Raw genomic sequence first — 16077 nt, 5'->3', positions numbered from 1 at the left:
TCAAGATTAAACTAAGTGGGTTTTGTGTTTTGGGAGAGAAATTGGAAAGAAAATGGAAAAGGAAATGAAATAAATGGATGTGTGGTGGAGAGTTAATGCTCCCATCAGATTTACATGTCAAATTACCATTTTGTCCCTTAAAGTCATTTAATTTAAGCTAAAACCGGAATCAGAACTGCAGAACTGTCGCGGCGCGGCCATAATCGTCGCGGCGCGACACATAAAGGGAAAATGGACCCTTCTTAACCCAATCTCTGATCCAGGTTTGCTTTGTTTGTCGCGTCGCGGCCCAATTCGTCGCGGCGCGGCATTAGCCTGATCCTGGTCACTTCGACCATTTAACACAAACCAAGGTTCCAACAACTAGCCCACCTCATTTGCTCTTCCTATTCATGACTAAGTTTCAACCCTAAGTCTCACACGACTCAACGCCATCGCGACACATCAATATACACGCTCACGCACGCATTCTCAAATATATATACATATACATATACATATATATATACACACACATACATGCACTAACTCATAAACTAACACTTTGGCTCATTTAATCACATAAACGAACAAGTTATAAACGTGCTAATAATTAAGTTTGTACCTTTAAGTAAGTACGGGAAAACGGGATGTTACAAAATCCAAATCCAAATCCAGTACATCGCATTATTGCAATTAGAACTCCATTTGCAAAAACTAGTCAACATTTTACAAAAAGAAAAAAAGAAAATCACTTGGGACTATTGACGAAGTGACGAGTCGTCGACTATCAATTCTTTTTTTTTTTTGGGTAATGGGTTTTACCCGGTAAATATTATTTCAAAAAATAACAAATACAAATAAGAACAACGACCACAAGCGCGCCTTGCGGCCCCTCAAACAACCACAAAACAAGCTAGAACCTACACAACAGGACTAGCAAAACACAATAAAAACCTACGACACACCTAGAACGAGACATGGACCACTGAAGACTTCCAACTACAACCAACCCGATTTCATCGGGGCCGTAGGCTTAGATGTATTTTTCTCAGCCATAAACGTGGCCGTTTCCTCTTCGTCAGTTTCTATATCGCTCAGCTCATCCACTAGGTTATTATTAAACGGCCCAAATGAATTCTGAACCTTCACTTGCTTGCCATCAATAGCATCATCTTTCTTTGTACCACTTGGGCCTGCCTTATTAGTTTGTTGTTTCAAACCCGGTTTTAAAACCGGCCTGTAAACCAACTTTGGTTTTTGTTTGGCCATCGTAAACCCTTCGCCTTTATCCTTGTTATTACCCGCATTTACCCCTTTTTTCTTACGTTTATAGACTTGCTGGAACCCATCTTCTAGAACAGCAATAGTTTCTGGTTCCTTGGGAACAACATTCTTCGGGCATTGTGTGTCAATATGCCCAAACAACTTACAGCCATCACAACGTGGAGGCCTCCATTCATATTCCACCTTGACCATATCACATGTCTTCACAAGACCATTCTCATCAGGTGTAGCAACCTTAATATTTTCTTTCAAAGCCGAATTTGCAGACACCTCAATAAGAGCTCTAGCATAATTAGGACGCCCCCACGCCTCAGAACACATAGTGCACGTGTAACTATCCAACATCATAGGACGTCCTATCGTTGAAGCAATCCTACTCAATCCATCTTCTGTGAACCCTGTTAAAGGCACATCATAAAGCTTGACCCAAATCGGGACCTTATTCAATTCCTCTTTCGTTAATGAGACATCAGGAGTCCACTTGTTAAGAATTATGGGAATAGTTCTAATGGTCCATGGACCACTTTCTAGCACATCAATCATCCCTTTTTTTGTCATAAACTTGAAAAAATAGAATCCCTTAGAATTCATCATTATGCGTTCGATTCCAAATTTCTTCCAAGCATTTAACACATAATTTTGGACAACAGGAAAAGCAACTCGTTTACCCAAAAAGTAACCATATAGAGTATTCTCATACCTTTTAACAGCCTCTTGTACAGAAGACAATGGTAGTATCACATCGACATCACCATCACTTACTACAGGTTCTATGTAACGAAAATTTACTTTTCGTTTTGCCTCTTCTCCATAAGCCATGTCTAAGTATGATGAAGGAACATTTGTTGTCACAGATGGTACCCCTTGCTCCTCCACCTTAGTATCATCATTCCCATTAGCCATGTCCAAATGTGATGGAGGAACATTTGTAGTAACTGCTGGCACCCCTCGCTCATCACAATCTACGTGCACATCACCCTTATGCAGGTTCTTTGTCCCTTCCTGTACGGGAGTGACATCCTTTACTTCATCATCAACCTTAAGCTCCGTCTCCCCTTCAGATGATTCGGTTGCAGCATGGACACTATTATGGTCCTCCTTATCTTGCATACGATCATTAGTGTCCTTGCCCTCATGAACAGAATCGACCTCCTGTGTTTCAATGGTATCCTCCTGTGACCAGGAGTCTGAACCCTCTCCCTCCTTAGATTCACCTACCTTTGGATCCCTTTCCTTCGAAAGCTCATCAAGAGCTTCCCTAATTTTCCGATTGCGCAAAACCCTACCCGGCGTCGTCGCCGGAATTTTCTTCTTGTTCTTGCCACCCATCACGCCGTTTGCCGGATCAAGACAGAAGAAAACATAAAATCGGCGAGACAGGGGTTAATCAAGACCACCGGCTAGATGCCGGTGGCCGGAGGAAAGGAGAGAGGAGCTACTTTCAATATAATAATTCAATAATACCTGTAGTGAAGAAACCCTTAATTTTCGCACACAACAACGAGAGTACTTCCCGCCTGTCAAAACCCTTAATTTTGACCGGTCAACAAAATTTCTCCGATGGACGGCGACAGCAGTGAAGAAAGTCCGGTACAAACTAAAAAAGGAAAATCAAAAACACCTCGAAAACCTAAAGCTAGTGCTCTCAAGCAAAGTTAGCATCTCAATCTCTATATTTCAACTTTTTATATAGTAACATCAAAATTGCATTCATCTTAATTGATTATCCTTACCTTTTAATTGCAGAATCACCGGCCGAATTCTTCGCCGAGAATAAAAACATTGCTGGATTCGACAATGTAAGTTTTATTCTGTAATAATTCTGTATATGTATCTGTTTGAGATTCTACAAATTTGCAGATGTGTGTATGTATATGTGTATGTAATGATTTTGCACCTGGATTAGGTTTAATGTGATTATTGTGTTTCATAAGCTGTATGTAAATTGAATTTAAGTGGTGTTTTTGTGTATGAATATTAGCCTGGGAAATCACTTTACACAACTGTGCGAGAACTTGTTGAAAATGCGCTGGATTCTGCGGAGTCCATTGCCGAGCTTCCGTTTGTTGAAGTTACAATGTAAGTGAATGTACTTAATATGTTTATGCACATTGTTTATGGGATGAACATATGATTATGGATTTTAGTTCTGTTTATTGTATCGTGTTGGTGTAATTGTAGTGAGGAGATTAATAAAAGCAAGTTTAATTCTATGATTGGTCTTATTGATCGCGAGCGAATTGATGAGGCACTATATGGTGATTTTGAGACTGTCAAGGCTCGTGAGGTTTGTACCTAAGTAATTTTAGCTTTCTATCGTTTATTGGTTGATGGCTTATCTGTGTTCTCTTTCTGTTGCATTTTGTTCTGCTATTAGAAAAGGATTGCCAAAGAAGCTCGTTTTCAAGAGATTCAGGCCAAAAATGCCGCACTTGGTAAGAAAGTAAAAGAACCGACTTCTGCAAAGGGTATCAAGGGTCGAGGTGACGCCTCGTTTTACCGGGTGACTTGTAAGGTCTGACATATTTTTGTTTCAAACCTAATTATATCACTTTTTTTTCAATTTGGGATCAATTGCATTTTATGCTTGTAAATTTGTTGTGTGACGACCTACGTTATGAAATTGTGTAGGATAATGGAAGAGGAATGCCCCATGATGATATTCCAAATATGTTTGGACGAGGTTTAATTATATACTTTCATGCTTGCTGATATGTTAAATATATAGTGCATTAGTGCTTTTCAACATATGTGTCTAGACATGACATACTGAGATAATGAGATTTATGTATCTGAGTTCTATATAACTGTCCTGCTACTTTTTTCTAAGATATAAAGCTCTCGCAGTTTTATCTGGGACAAAGTATGGATTGAAACAAACACGTGGAAAGTTCGGACTTGGTGCAAAAATGGTATGTTGACACTAGGCATGTATAACTGTATCCGTGACTGAAAATGCATGCTTTTGTATTTTGAAATAGTGATCTTATTTTATTGGCTGCTGATATCATAGTTAAGTGTGTACAAATATAGAATACTTAAAGCTGTTCAGGGAACTCTTCTACACTAAACTTTCCTTCCTGTTTCTGATTATATTGAGAAATATATAGTGTGATGAATTTCATACATGTTAGATCTATTTTTACTTGTTTCAGGCTTTAATTTGGTCAAAGATGAGTACAGGACTACCTATAGAGATATCTTCATCAATGAAGGGTCAAAGTTACACTACATTTTGCAGGCTGGATATAGATATTCATAAGTATAGTTCTATCCTATTGAGCATTTACTTAAATAAGGCTCTGATCAGAAGTGTTCAACCGTGATCTAATATCTATAATAACCTTCCATGATCAGAAACATTCCCCACATACATTTACATGAGAAGAAATATGACAAGGAACCATGGCATGGAGCTGAGATTCAAGTTGTAATTGAGGGAAATTGGACAACATATCGCGTATGTCTCACTTTCTGGATTGATTCTTGTCTTAACTGTACTATGGTTCATAATTAAAATCAGATAATGTATCTGATGCCCATACCTGTGACGGGTCATATTGGGACAGTTTGGGTAAAGGGTCAGAAGGGTTTTGGGTCAAATGGGTTAAATTATAAACGGGTCCAAATGGGTCAGGTTGGTAACGGGTTGAAACAGGTCATGTGTCAAACGGGTCATATTTTTTAGACGGGTCAAGTGGGTCTGGTTGAGACCGGTTATTCAAAATTGATGCCTAACATTCAACGAGCTCAGCATGGCATTCTTCGTAACTGATACTTTCTTTGATATTTGCAGTCCAAGATATTGCATTATATGCGTCAAATGGCTGTTATAACTCCATATGCACGATTCATGTTTCGATTTGTATCGGACACATCAGAGTATCTCTTCTTTCTTAAAAAATATAGTACTTTAACATTGTGTTTATCATACAATATCATTTACATACATATCATTTATCATGTCAATTAATGCTATTTTCTCTCTAAACTTTTGTAGTAAAAATGTGAGCATAAGTTTTGCTAGAAGGACAGATGTAATGCCTGCAGTTCCTCTTGAAACAAAGTACCATCCGTCAGCTGTCGATTTGCTTCTCATCAAACGCCTAATTGGTGAAACTTCAAAACCGTTCCTTTTGCAATTTCTTCAACATGAATTTGTTAACATTGGGAAGTCTCATGCTGAACGATTAATCGGTATATTTCTACCACACCCTTCTACTATGTTAACGCGGTTTAAACAACCTTGAACCTCGTTATACAAGCTTCTATTGTTCCTGTAAATTGATTATATTAATATTATGGTTATGTTTGTCGTGTTACAGGTGAAATGGGTCCAGATTTCACCCCTAAAACACCAGTCAAGTCACTCACTCCACAACAAATTGTCCGAATCCATCAGCTATTTCGGCAGGCCAAATTTGATGATCCTAGTGGTGATGTAAGACCCTTGCTCGACAACTCAAAGTTAATAAACATAGAATTCTATAGTTTTGTTATTATTTATTTTTTTATTTTGAATAATTTTGGTTTTCATAAGGAAAAAGTTTGTAAATAACATCATTTCCATCTAGTGTCTTAGTCCTGCTGGAGAGTACAACCTCCGTTTGGGTATCATAAAGGAACTTCACCCGGACATGGTTGCAACTTATACTGCAAGGTAATATTCATGATTGAAATGCCTAAATCTTCACCCCACTTCATATCATATATCATATATAAATTTATAAATAAAACACTATAATAGCATGAAACTAAACACAGTCTGAATTTAATCTTAATTTAGTGCTCAAGTATTCGAAGGACACCCGTTCGTTGTAGAAGCTGGAGTTAGCGTGGGTGGAAAAGATGTCAAGCAAGTAAGTTTGTTTCTTTCGTTGTTGAGTTCTCTTTTGCATCATAACTCTACGTCTCTACCTCAACCTTTGCATTATGTTTTTTATATCCGTTTCTTCAATCATCTGTTGCTTTTTATGGCGATCAAAATTGTAGGGTTTAAATATCTTTCGGTTTGCAAATCGGATTCCACTGCTATTTGAGCAAGGTGCTGATGTTGTCACTAGAACTGCAATGAAGAGGATTAAGTAAGACTGATATAAGTTTTAATTTTTTCGGTAGTCCCTTTTTTTGTAGGTCTCCTGATATGTTATGATTTTTCAGTTGGAGCATTTACAAAATTAATCAGACACAGGATAAAATTGGCGTTTTTGTTAGCATTGTAAGCACCAAAATTCCTTTTAAGGGGACCGGAAAGGAATATATTGGAGATGACATTAGTGAGATTGTTAATGCTGTGAAGGTTGGTTTGCCTTCACATTAATTTTAGAGTAAATTGTACCATTAGTTCTTGTAGTTTACATGAAATTATTCCAACCTTCCTTATCTTTTGAATATTAAAGTGGTCATCCATGTGGTTTTTATCCAATTACATCAATCATCCTTATCTTTTAGAAAATACACCGATCATCCCTGACTTATATAAAAGTGTACGTTGATAATACCTTATTTAAAATGTGCATTAATAGGAGGGACCATCAACGTATACCTTTAGTGTAATTTGCAAAAGATAGTGACGATTGATGTAATTTCATGAAAAACAGAGGGACTATCGCTGTAATTTTCAATAGATAAGGACGACTTGTGTGATTTTATGTAAACCACAAGGTCTAATGGAAATTATGGAAGTTTTTTAATTTTACAACCCATGCCTGCAGACTTGCATTAAACAGTGTTGCACCCAGCTAAAGTCAAAAATAGTGAAGAAAATTCAGGCTCGTGAGCAACAAGAGAGGAAAAGAAACTTAATCAAGTAAGTTCAAACCTTTGTGTCACACCATATGTATATAAATATTGACCTTTGCTGTTGATCTAGAACCGTTAATCAAATGCTATTCGTATTGGTTGTAGATACTTAGATGATGCTTCGGGTGCTATATATACTGTATTGAAAGAGGCATCACAGTTACATGCAAAAAAGAAGCAACGCACCGAGATTAAGGACGAGGATGCAGAATTACTTCAAAAAGTCACTAATCGTTCGGTAACAAAAGAGACCCTATCTGAAAAACTTGCACAGCATGTGGAACAGGCAAGTAATTTATATGAGATTTTGCTTAGAACTTAATTATGAAATTGAATCGGAATTTTCTAGAATGTGGAGACATTTGAGAATTCTGTTAATGATTTTGTTGATTGATACTTACAGGTGGATTACGAAATGGCAATGGAATACGCAACACAAAGTGGAGTGAGGGAAGAACCAAAAGAAAACATATATTTACAAGCATTGGAGCCTCAAACCAACTTTATAGATTTTCGTTCTCCTATCTTTGTCTTCAGGCTTTATAAGTAGGTAGGTAATTAAATCTTTTTTTAGCATTTTACCGCATTGTTGAATTGTACTCCTTAAACTAGAATCCTCTAAAGTTTAAATATATTTATATTTATATGCTGATGGAATCAGGTATATCTTGGTCAGTTTGAGCATATACTTTCGGTTAACTTGCTTAACAAAACTGGGCTTAACTGCGCTGTCCATATGCTTGTCCTGTAACCCATTGGGGCTAATTTTTTAGTTTTTTTTAGATAAGGGCTAGTTTTATAGTTTTTGATCATCATCTAGTTATTGATGATGACCCTAATTTCCATTTTAATATTACTTTGATTATTATTATTAATTATTAATATACTATATTTTCTGTGTGAAAAATGCAATAAAAATCAACGAAGTAGCCATCTATCATATAATCCAATCCAATCAAACACGCTTATAATGTATGGATATACTTAATAGACACAACGCTACTGAGAGAGACCGTTTAGTGAAAAACACCACAGTTGACCCAGTTGTGTCTAGCAGGTGTAATAAGCTTGACGAGTTTAAAATTCAATGAGTTTAAAAGCTTGAGATCAACTCATTTTGAGCTCAATATATAAAGCTCTAGTTTATAGCTTAGTTCGTTAAATATATTAGAAGGCTCACTTGATAATTATATACTACTCGTATTATTATTAATATTGTTTACTTTATTTATTATTTATAACATTTATTTATTTTTGTGTAATGTTCTACTATGTTAATACTTCACTTAATGTTAATATTAAGTTAAAAAATGATATATTTAATAGTTGTCATGTACTTATATACTCCGTATCATATTGCTCCCTGGAATAAAATTTGAATGCTTCAGAGTTGAGTTCTAATAACTCCCCCAAGGAAAGTAGAGTAAAGATCTTGTATGCATGTTTTTCTTTAAATGACCCTACATTTAACCAACTATGTGGTTTGTTATTGATCCAAATCCTTTTCTCTCACCGACTTTGCAATGGAAGAATAATGTATCAAAGACTTGTATTATTTCTTTGACCTGCTCAAACTTAACCATGATATAAATTCCTTAATGAAAATTGGAGTATTATTTAACGAAATCACACATATTATCATATTCATTCATCTAAAAATGATGCATTTTCAAGTTTTCCATTTGCTAATTATCTTAGTTTTATCAAAAACATCATCAATAAAAGCTCTTGATTTTGCAAAGCCAGGATGCAATGATACTTGTGGACAAGTGATGATTCCTTACCCTTTTGGTATAGGAGAAAAATGTTCTTTCGACAAATGGTACGTTGTTGATTGCAACTCATCGATACCGTATTTGTCTGCACTCAACAACCATGAGTTGTTATCTATAGATTTGGAACAACAAACTGTCACAGTTAAAGTCCCACAAATTTCTCGATGTTCAAATTCAGTTTCAAATAGTTATGGTCACATCCAAAGTATTGACCTTAGTCTTATTCCATTCTGGTTTTCAGAATTGCATAATGTATTAGTCGTTAAAGGGTGTGGTAACGCTGTTATCTTGGCCCAGTTGTCCGATGAAAATTATGTGGTTGGCGGGTGTTCAACGACTTGCACCAATGTCACAACTAATGAAAGCAATATTTGTTTTGGCATACGTTGTTGCCAAACAAACAACGGTTTCTTATAATTTACGGTCGTACACGATAGATCTTACTCACTTGAAAGTAGATGGAGACGTGTCTTGTGTGTCTGCCTTTTTAGTGAGTAAGGATTCGTATGAACCTTGGAATGACCCATATCCTATGAGTGATAAATTTTTTATCCCGATATCACTTGGGTGGAAATCAACAAAAATGATACCAACATGTTGGGAAAACGAACTTGAGAGGTGCTTTTGCGTTTTATGGCATGAAGGGAACCCGTATTTGCACTACCAATGTGAAGGTATGTTATGCAATCTTGTGTTCTTTCTACCTTGTGTTTTACAGGAAACTAAGATAGCCTAGTGGTTGAGGTCTCGATATCTTTGTAAGAGGTATCAGGTTCAAACCTCACTAGCAGCATATATTGGCTAGGAAAAAGAGTTGGAAACGGTCACGGGATAACCAGATTTAACCGCGTACGTGTGAGTAAAAATACTTCCCTTTCCAGGTAGCCTGAACAGGGAAAAACCTTATCCGTTTTCGTTTAACTTGTTCTATTGTGTGGTTTTTAGAGTCTAAAGAATGCAGAATGTGTCGGGATACTGGAGGAGTCTGTCACTATAACGAAACAGAACCTTATTCCAATTTCTTTTGTGAACCTACGATCTATTATAGCACGCAAGTACTCAGAAGGAGCGAATCACCGTTAGGAATTATTCTAGGTACGTAACTCTTTATTCTTGGTATAGTCTGCAATCCGTATCTAATTTGACAGTTTCATATTCATTTAAATGGGATTTATTTACATCTACTATTTAGCATTAGTTTTTCAAAATTGTTTTTGCCTCTCTTCAGGTGTTAGCATAAGCATGGGGATGCTTTTCCTAGCAAAGTTCATTTTTGAATTGCACAAATTCATTAAGAGAGCCATATTCATTTTTGAATTGCACAAATTCATTAAGAGAGCCATAGCTAAGAGGCAAAAAGAGAAGTTTTTTAAACGTAACGGTGGTTTACTTCTTAAACAACAAGAAGCAACTGATACAAATTTAGTTGATAAAACCATACATTTTACCTCTAAAGAGTTGGAGACAGCAACAGACCATTTTAACGAGAACATAATTCTAGGTCGAGGAGGACAAGGTACGGTGTATAAAGGAATGCTAGCTGACGGAATAATTGTAGCAGTCAAAAAGTCAAAGAAAGTTAACCATGGTCAACTAGAGCAGTTCATCAATGAAGTTGTCATTCTTTCACAAGTCAATCATAGGAACGTGGTAAAATTGTTGGGATGTTGCCTAGAAACCGAGGTTCCTCTGTTGGTTTCCGAATTCATCCCGAATGGCACGTTATATGATTTAATTCAAAATGTTAATATTGAATTACCATTTTCGTTAAACATGAGATTACAAATCGCTACAGAGGTCGCAGGAGCACTTTCTTACTTACATTCGGCCACTTCAATTCCAATATACCATAGTGACATCAAAACCACAAACATACTTTTGGATGAAAAGTATAGAGCTAAAATTTCAGATTTCGGAACTTCGAGATTTGTAGCGACTGATAAAACTCACTTAACTACCTTGGTTAAAGGTACATTTGGCTACTTTGATCCGGAGTATTTTCAATCTAGTCAGTTTACAGAAAAAAGTGACGTTTATAGCTTTGGAGTTGTTTTGCTTGAACTTCTGACGAGGGAAAAGCCAATTTTGAGCAAATTTGATGAGCATAGAAGCTTAACTTCACATTTTATGCTAGCAATCGAAGAAGATTGTGTGATGTCTATATTTGACGCAGTGATTGTAAACGAGGGGTCAAATGGCGTGTTGTTGGAAATATCTAACTTGGCGATGAGGTGTTTAAATTCGAATGGGAAAAGTAGGCCAACTATGAAGGAAGTAGCCTTAGATTTAGAAGGCATGAGAAGGTCACATGTACCTTCTACAATTGATGAGTATCGTCAACATATGAACAAAAGTGAAGATCTATCTATGTTAGCATATGATCAGAAGTCAACATCAACAACAATTAGTTTCCATGATAGCATTAGTGATTGATCCACAAGTGTTATGTAGGATACATGATTTGATCAAGTCTTAACATTATGTTGAAGACTTAGGACTGGTTTGTTTTTTCTTCTTATTATGTCATGTCTGCATTTATATAACATGTATGTATGTGGGGAATAAGTGATACATATAATTATTTTTTGTTTTATGAGCTGAATAATGTCCGAGTAATTGAAGTAACCATATTAACCTCTATATGTGATAGTTATAGATGTAGTTACCGGTGAATTTTAAAAAGTTTCGACGAAATTGTAATTTCACACTTATTTGAGTTTTTTTGTATTAAACGCGTAAGTTAAAAACAAACACCCATTTATTACTCTTCATTTTAAGTTTCACTCTATTAAACTCGTTTTTAACTCTCGTATTATAACAGAACATATTAGATTGTTACAAGATCAATAGATCACTATTATGTTGTAACAAAATTTCATTTTATATTCAATGAAAATGAATATGAAAATTAAACAATATATAATATATAAAAATAGTTCATTTCGCATGCAGAAAAACTGGTATATAAGTGTTGGAGGTGCGAAGGATATCAAAACAACAAGAAAAGTGCGTTTTAGTGTTAAGGCGAGTCGTGGCTCATTAAGGCGCGTCTGTGACGACCCGAAAATTTCCGACCAAATTTAAACTTAATCTTTATATGATTTTTACACGATAAGCAAAGTTTGTTAAGTTGAACCTCAAGAATTTGGAACTATATTCATGTAATCGATTACCTTTGACCATGCTCGGCGATTCACGAACAATTGTTTATAAATAAATATGTATATATATAAATGTAAGTATATATTATAATTTGAAATTATAAAATATAATTTAAATATTTAAAAATTAATAAAAAAAAAGATATAAAGTAATTAAGTTACATTTAAAATAAATTTATATGATTCCTATAGGTACATATTATAATATGTATATTGTAATATTTACATGAAAGTTTATTACTCAATAAAAGTCACCATATGTATATAATTATTAAATATTACATAATGAATAAATTGTATATATTAAATGTAAATACAAGTTAAGGATATAATTGTTATAATAACCTTATTATTACATTCATTATTAATATTAATATCAATATTAGTTTTATGTACATGTTATAATTGAAATTAAAATATTATCAGCTATTATTGTTGTTATTATTAAGTATTAATATTATAAATATTGTTAGTATAATTATTCTTAAGAATTATAAATATTATGTTTATTATTATGATTACCATTATTGTTACTTTTATCTTTATTATTATTAGTATTATTAGTATTATTGTTACATATTAATATTACCATTATCATTAAGAATTAAGAATTGTTATTATTATAAAGTATTATTCTTATCATTATTAAAATTACTATCATCATATTTATTAATGATAGGTATTATTATTATTATTATTATTATTATTATTATTATTATTATTATTATTATTATTATTATTATTTTCATTTTCATTACTATTATTATTTTTATTATTAATTTTAATATTAATAGTGTTATAATTATTAAATAATAGCATTATTTATATAAGATACGTATAGATGAATTAGAGGGTATTGAATCTGTTTCGTGTTGCTTTTCTACTATTTTGCTTTCCAAAATTCCTACCAATTATGATATAATCAAATGAATAAACAACAAGAGATATCACCTTTTTATTTTTATATCTATTTTCTTGTACGATCGAATATAATCTGTCGACTACTTGGATTATTAATCAATCACATTGTTATGTAAATTTAGTTAACTCACTCAATTATTTCATCACCATAAACACCCATCAATAACCATCTCCAACGAAAAACCCATCACCTATCCACCACCATCGATCATATTCATTGAAAACCCTACCACCATGAATCATCACCACCCGCCACCCTAACCTACCTGCTATCTTCTGTTTAAAACGCAAGCTCAAACCGGAATCCAAGCCACTGTTGTTCCAAACCATAGCCATCGTTAGCTTCCATTTTCTGTTCGAAAGACCAAGAACAAAACCATCAAAATCCAATCGTTATGCTACTACTACAGATTATGTTTAACTGTTTCTATTATATTCGGATACAACCCAACAAGAACACCAACCGAGTTTTGTTCCTGCTCAACCCAAAACTGAACACCTCAGGTTTGCTACTCGTTTATTTTGTTTCTGGGACGAAATAAAACACCATCAACCACCATGACCTTCGAATACCATCGAAACTCATTTTTATTTTTCTATTGATCGCCACCATAACAACTACACCTTCGGTTTTCTTGATCAACCATGACTTCCATCACCTTCTAATCACCACTACCGACGGCCATTACAACCGTAACACCACCACACCCATTTAACCACCTTCCATAAGTCTCCATTTTTTTCTTTTTTCTTTCTGTCGTATATATAAAGAAATGAAGTGGTATAGGTAGTACAATTTAAAAACTAATCCAACTTGGATATATGATAGCATTAAATAACGATTTAATAATAAACAAGTGGGACAAACCTCCACTCATGGCCGACATCTTGGGAGCTTTCATATATGGCGTATCATTTTTTTTATAATGTAATTAGGATGATGAGTGAGTAATGCATATGATTAGGATATGGGGCCAATATAATACAAAGACTTGCGGATATAATTTTTATTGAAATGGTGGGTCATGAGGATTAGGATAGTTCATGATGCTGAATTATTGATGAGTGTATTTTTTTTCCTGCCGTTTGAGATTCTCGATTACCAGAAGTTGAGCCGAAATTTATGGTTGTTATTGGATTATATTTAGTGAGGGTGGGGTTTAGAGCAATGAGCTGGATAGAATTGTCTTTATTATCGATTAAACTGCAACCATGTCAACGACTTCAAATTTATATTGGGTCGATTACCTTTATCAACTTTGTACGTGGGTTTATAGATCCACAAGCATGATACTAATGGTTGGGCCGGGATCTTTTTGTATGTGGGCCGATTTATACATGAGCTATTAGGACTTGCACTTAGGCCTCATCATATTTTCCTTTTGTCATTAGAAGATGATGATATGTGAATAAGATGATTAATGAACGAATTAATAGGTGATGCGTGATAATTCCGAATGAAGATGATAATAATTAGTTAGGAAGGATGATGATATAGAATTAGGATGATGATCTTGAAGTGATGTTAATGATAAGTGTTTGATGAAGACGAACTAATTAATCATGCGGGTTAATACCAAAACAAATCATTGGTTCGTTGGTTTAAAGGTTTTAACGGGTTAGCGGGAGGTCGCGGGTTCAAACCCGAACTTGGTCATTTCTTTTAGGACTACTCCTTTGAGGTAGCTATTTAATTTATTCCCTTATCATTATTATTAGTTTTAACATTATTATCATTATAGTTATTAAAATAAATATTAGTATTATTATTATTAGTAAAATCATTATTTTTATAGTTATTATTATTAGTAGTATTATTATCATTATCATTATCATTAATATTTTTTTTATTTTTTTTTATTTTTTATAATTGTTATTATTATTATTAATAGTATTATTATGATTACTACTTTTATATTAACGATATTATTATAACAAGTAAATATTTCTCTATATTTTCTATATAAGAGTATATATATTACAATTACCATAATATTACATATAACTATATATATTAAGATTACTTATATAAATATTTACATATAACAAATTATTGATTTTTAAATATAATATTAAACTATATAAATATCAACTATTTTAAATATATACAAACTAGATATATAAGATATATAATTTAAGATATAATATATGAATATATTCGATTACAATTATATGTGTTAATATAAATATGAATAATATAGGTTCGTGAATCCGAGGCCAACCATGCGTCGTTCAATATCGTCATATGTATTTTTACTACAAAATACATTAGGTGAGTTCATTTGCTCCCTTTTACTCTTTACATTTTTGGGACTGAGAATACATGCGCTGTTTCTACAACTGCTTTATTAAATGCCTTTGAAATATATTTTGAACTGCGAATACATGAAATACTTTTATAAATGTTTGACGAGATAGACACAAGCAAAACATTCCTCAAATGAATTATTATGCAGACAGAAGTTCTGCGGATTATTATTGAATTATGTGGACATGATAATTGCCACCATTGAATTATGTGGACATGATAATTTCCACCATTGAATTATGTGGACATGATAATTGCCACCATTGAATTATGTGGACATGATAATTGCCACCATTGAATTATGTGGACATGATAATTGCCACCAATTGAAGTGAATGTTATGTATCGAGAGAATGATTTTATACACAGGTTATGTGTATGTTATTTTTGTGCACAAGATATGTGTACGGTTACTATAATTTATGAAAATGGTTTCATACACGAGAAAGATGTACTGTATTTAAAAGATATAGCATATACATTACAGGTGGGTATAGGATTCGGGCCCATTTGTACCATGCAGCATTTAAATCTTGTGGTATATCAAAATGATGAATTTTATTGTTTTATGATAAACCTATGAACTCACCAATCTTTTGGTTGACACTTGAAAGCATGTTTATTCTCAGGTATGAAAGAAACCTTTCCGCTGTGCATTTGCTCATTTTAAGGACATTACTTGGAGTCGATCATCGGTCTGGGATCAAATGTTGATGACTTCGTCCAGATAGATTAGGACGGGGCATTTCAGTTGGTATCAGAGCGGTGGTCTTAGCGAACCAGGTCTGCATTAGTGTGTCTACTTGATAAGTCGTTAGGATGCATTAGTGAGTCTGGACTTCGA

At 34.0% G+C, this 16077-nt stretch overlaps 1 protein-coding gene and 1 pseudogene across 1 annotated transcript; both read left to right on the top strand.

Annotated features, from left to right (window-relative positions):
- Positions 1-2757: 2757 nt before the first annotated feature.
- Positions 2758-7743, top strand: LOC139862346 (DNA topoisomerase 6 subunit B-like). The gene is made up of 19 exons (XM_071850939.1): positions 2758-2920; positions 3013-3065; positions 3248-3345; positions 3448-3553; positions 3644-3781; positions 3898-3949; positions 4114-4178; positions 4422-4528; positions 4624-4726; positions 5063-5148; positions 5267-5463; positions 5592-5707; positions 5841-5926; positions 6053-6125; positions 6259-6350; positions 6427-6565; positions 6981-7075; positions 7174-7354; positions 7472-7743. Exons 1-19 carry the CDS (start codon positions 2827-2829, stop codon positions 7616-7618), a joined length of 2028 nt encoding a protein of 675 aa, XP_071707040.1. The 5' UTR covers positions 2758-2826; the 3' UTR covers positions 7619-7743.
- Positions 7744-8704: 961 nt separating this feature from the next.
- On the top strand, positions 8705-11276 carry LOC139863459 (wall-associated receptor kinase-like 2; annotated as a pseudogene).
- The last annotated feature ends 4801 nt before the right edge of the window (positions 11277-16077 follow it).

This window comes from Rutidosis leptorrhynchoides, chromosome 8 (assembly GCF_046630445.1).
Source record: "Rutidosis leptorrhynchoides isolate AG116_Rl617_1_P2 chromosome 8, CSIRO_AGI_Rlap_v1, whole genome shotgun sequence".
NCBI lineage: Eukaryota > Viridiplantae > Streptophyta > Magnoliopsida > Asterales > Asteraceae > Rutidosis > Rutidosis leptorrhynchoides.
This window is presented reverse-complemented; position numbering and strand designations above follow the sequence as displayed.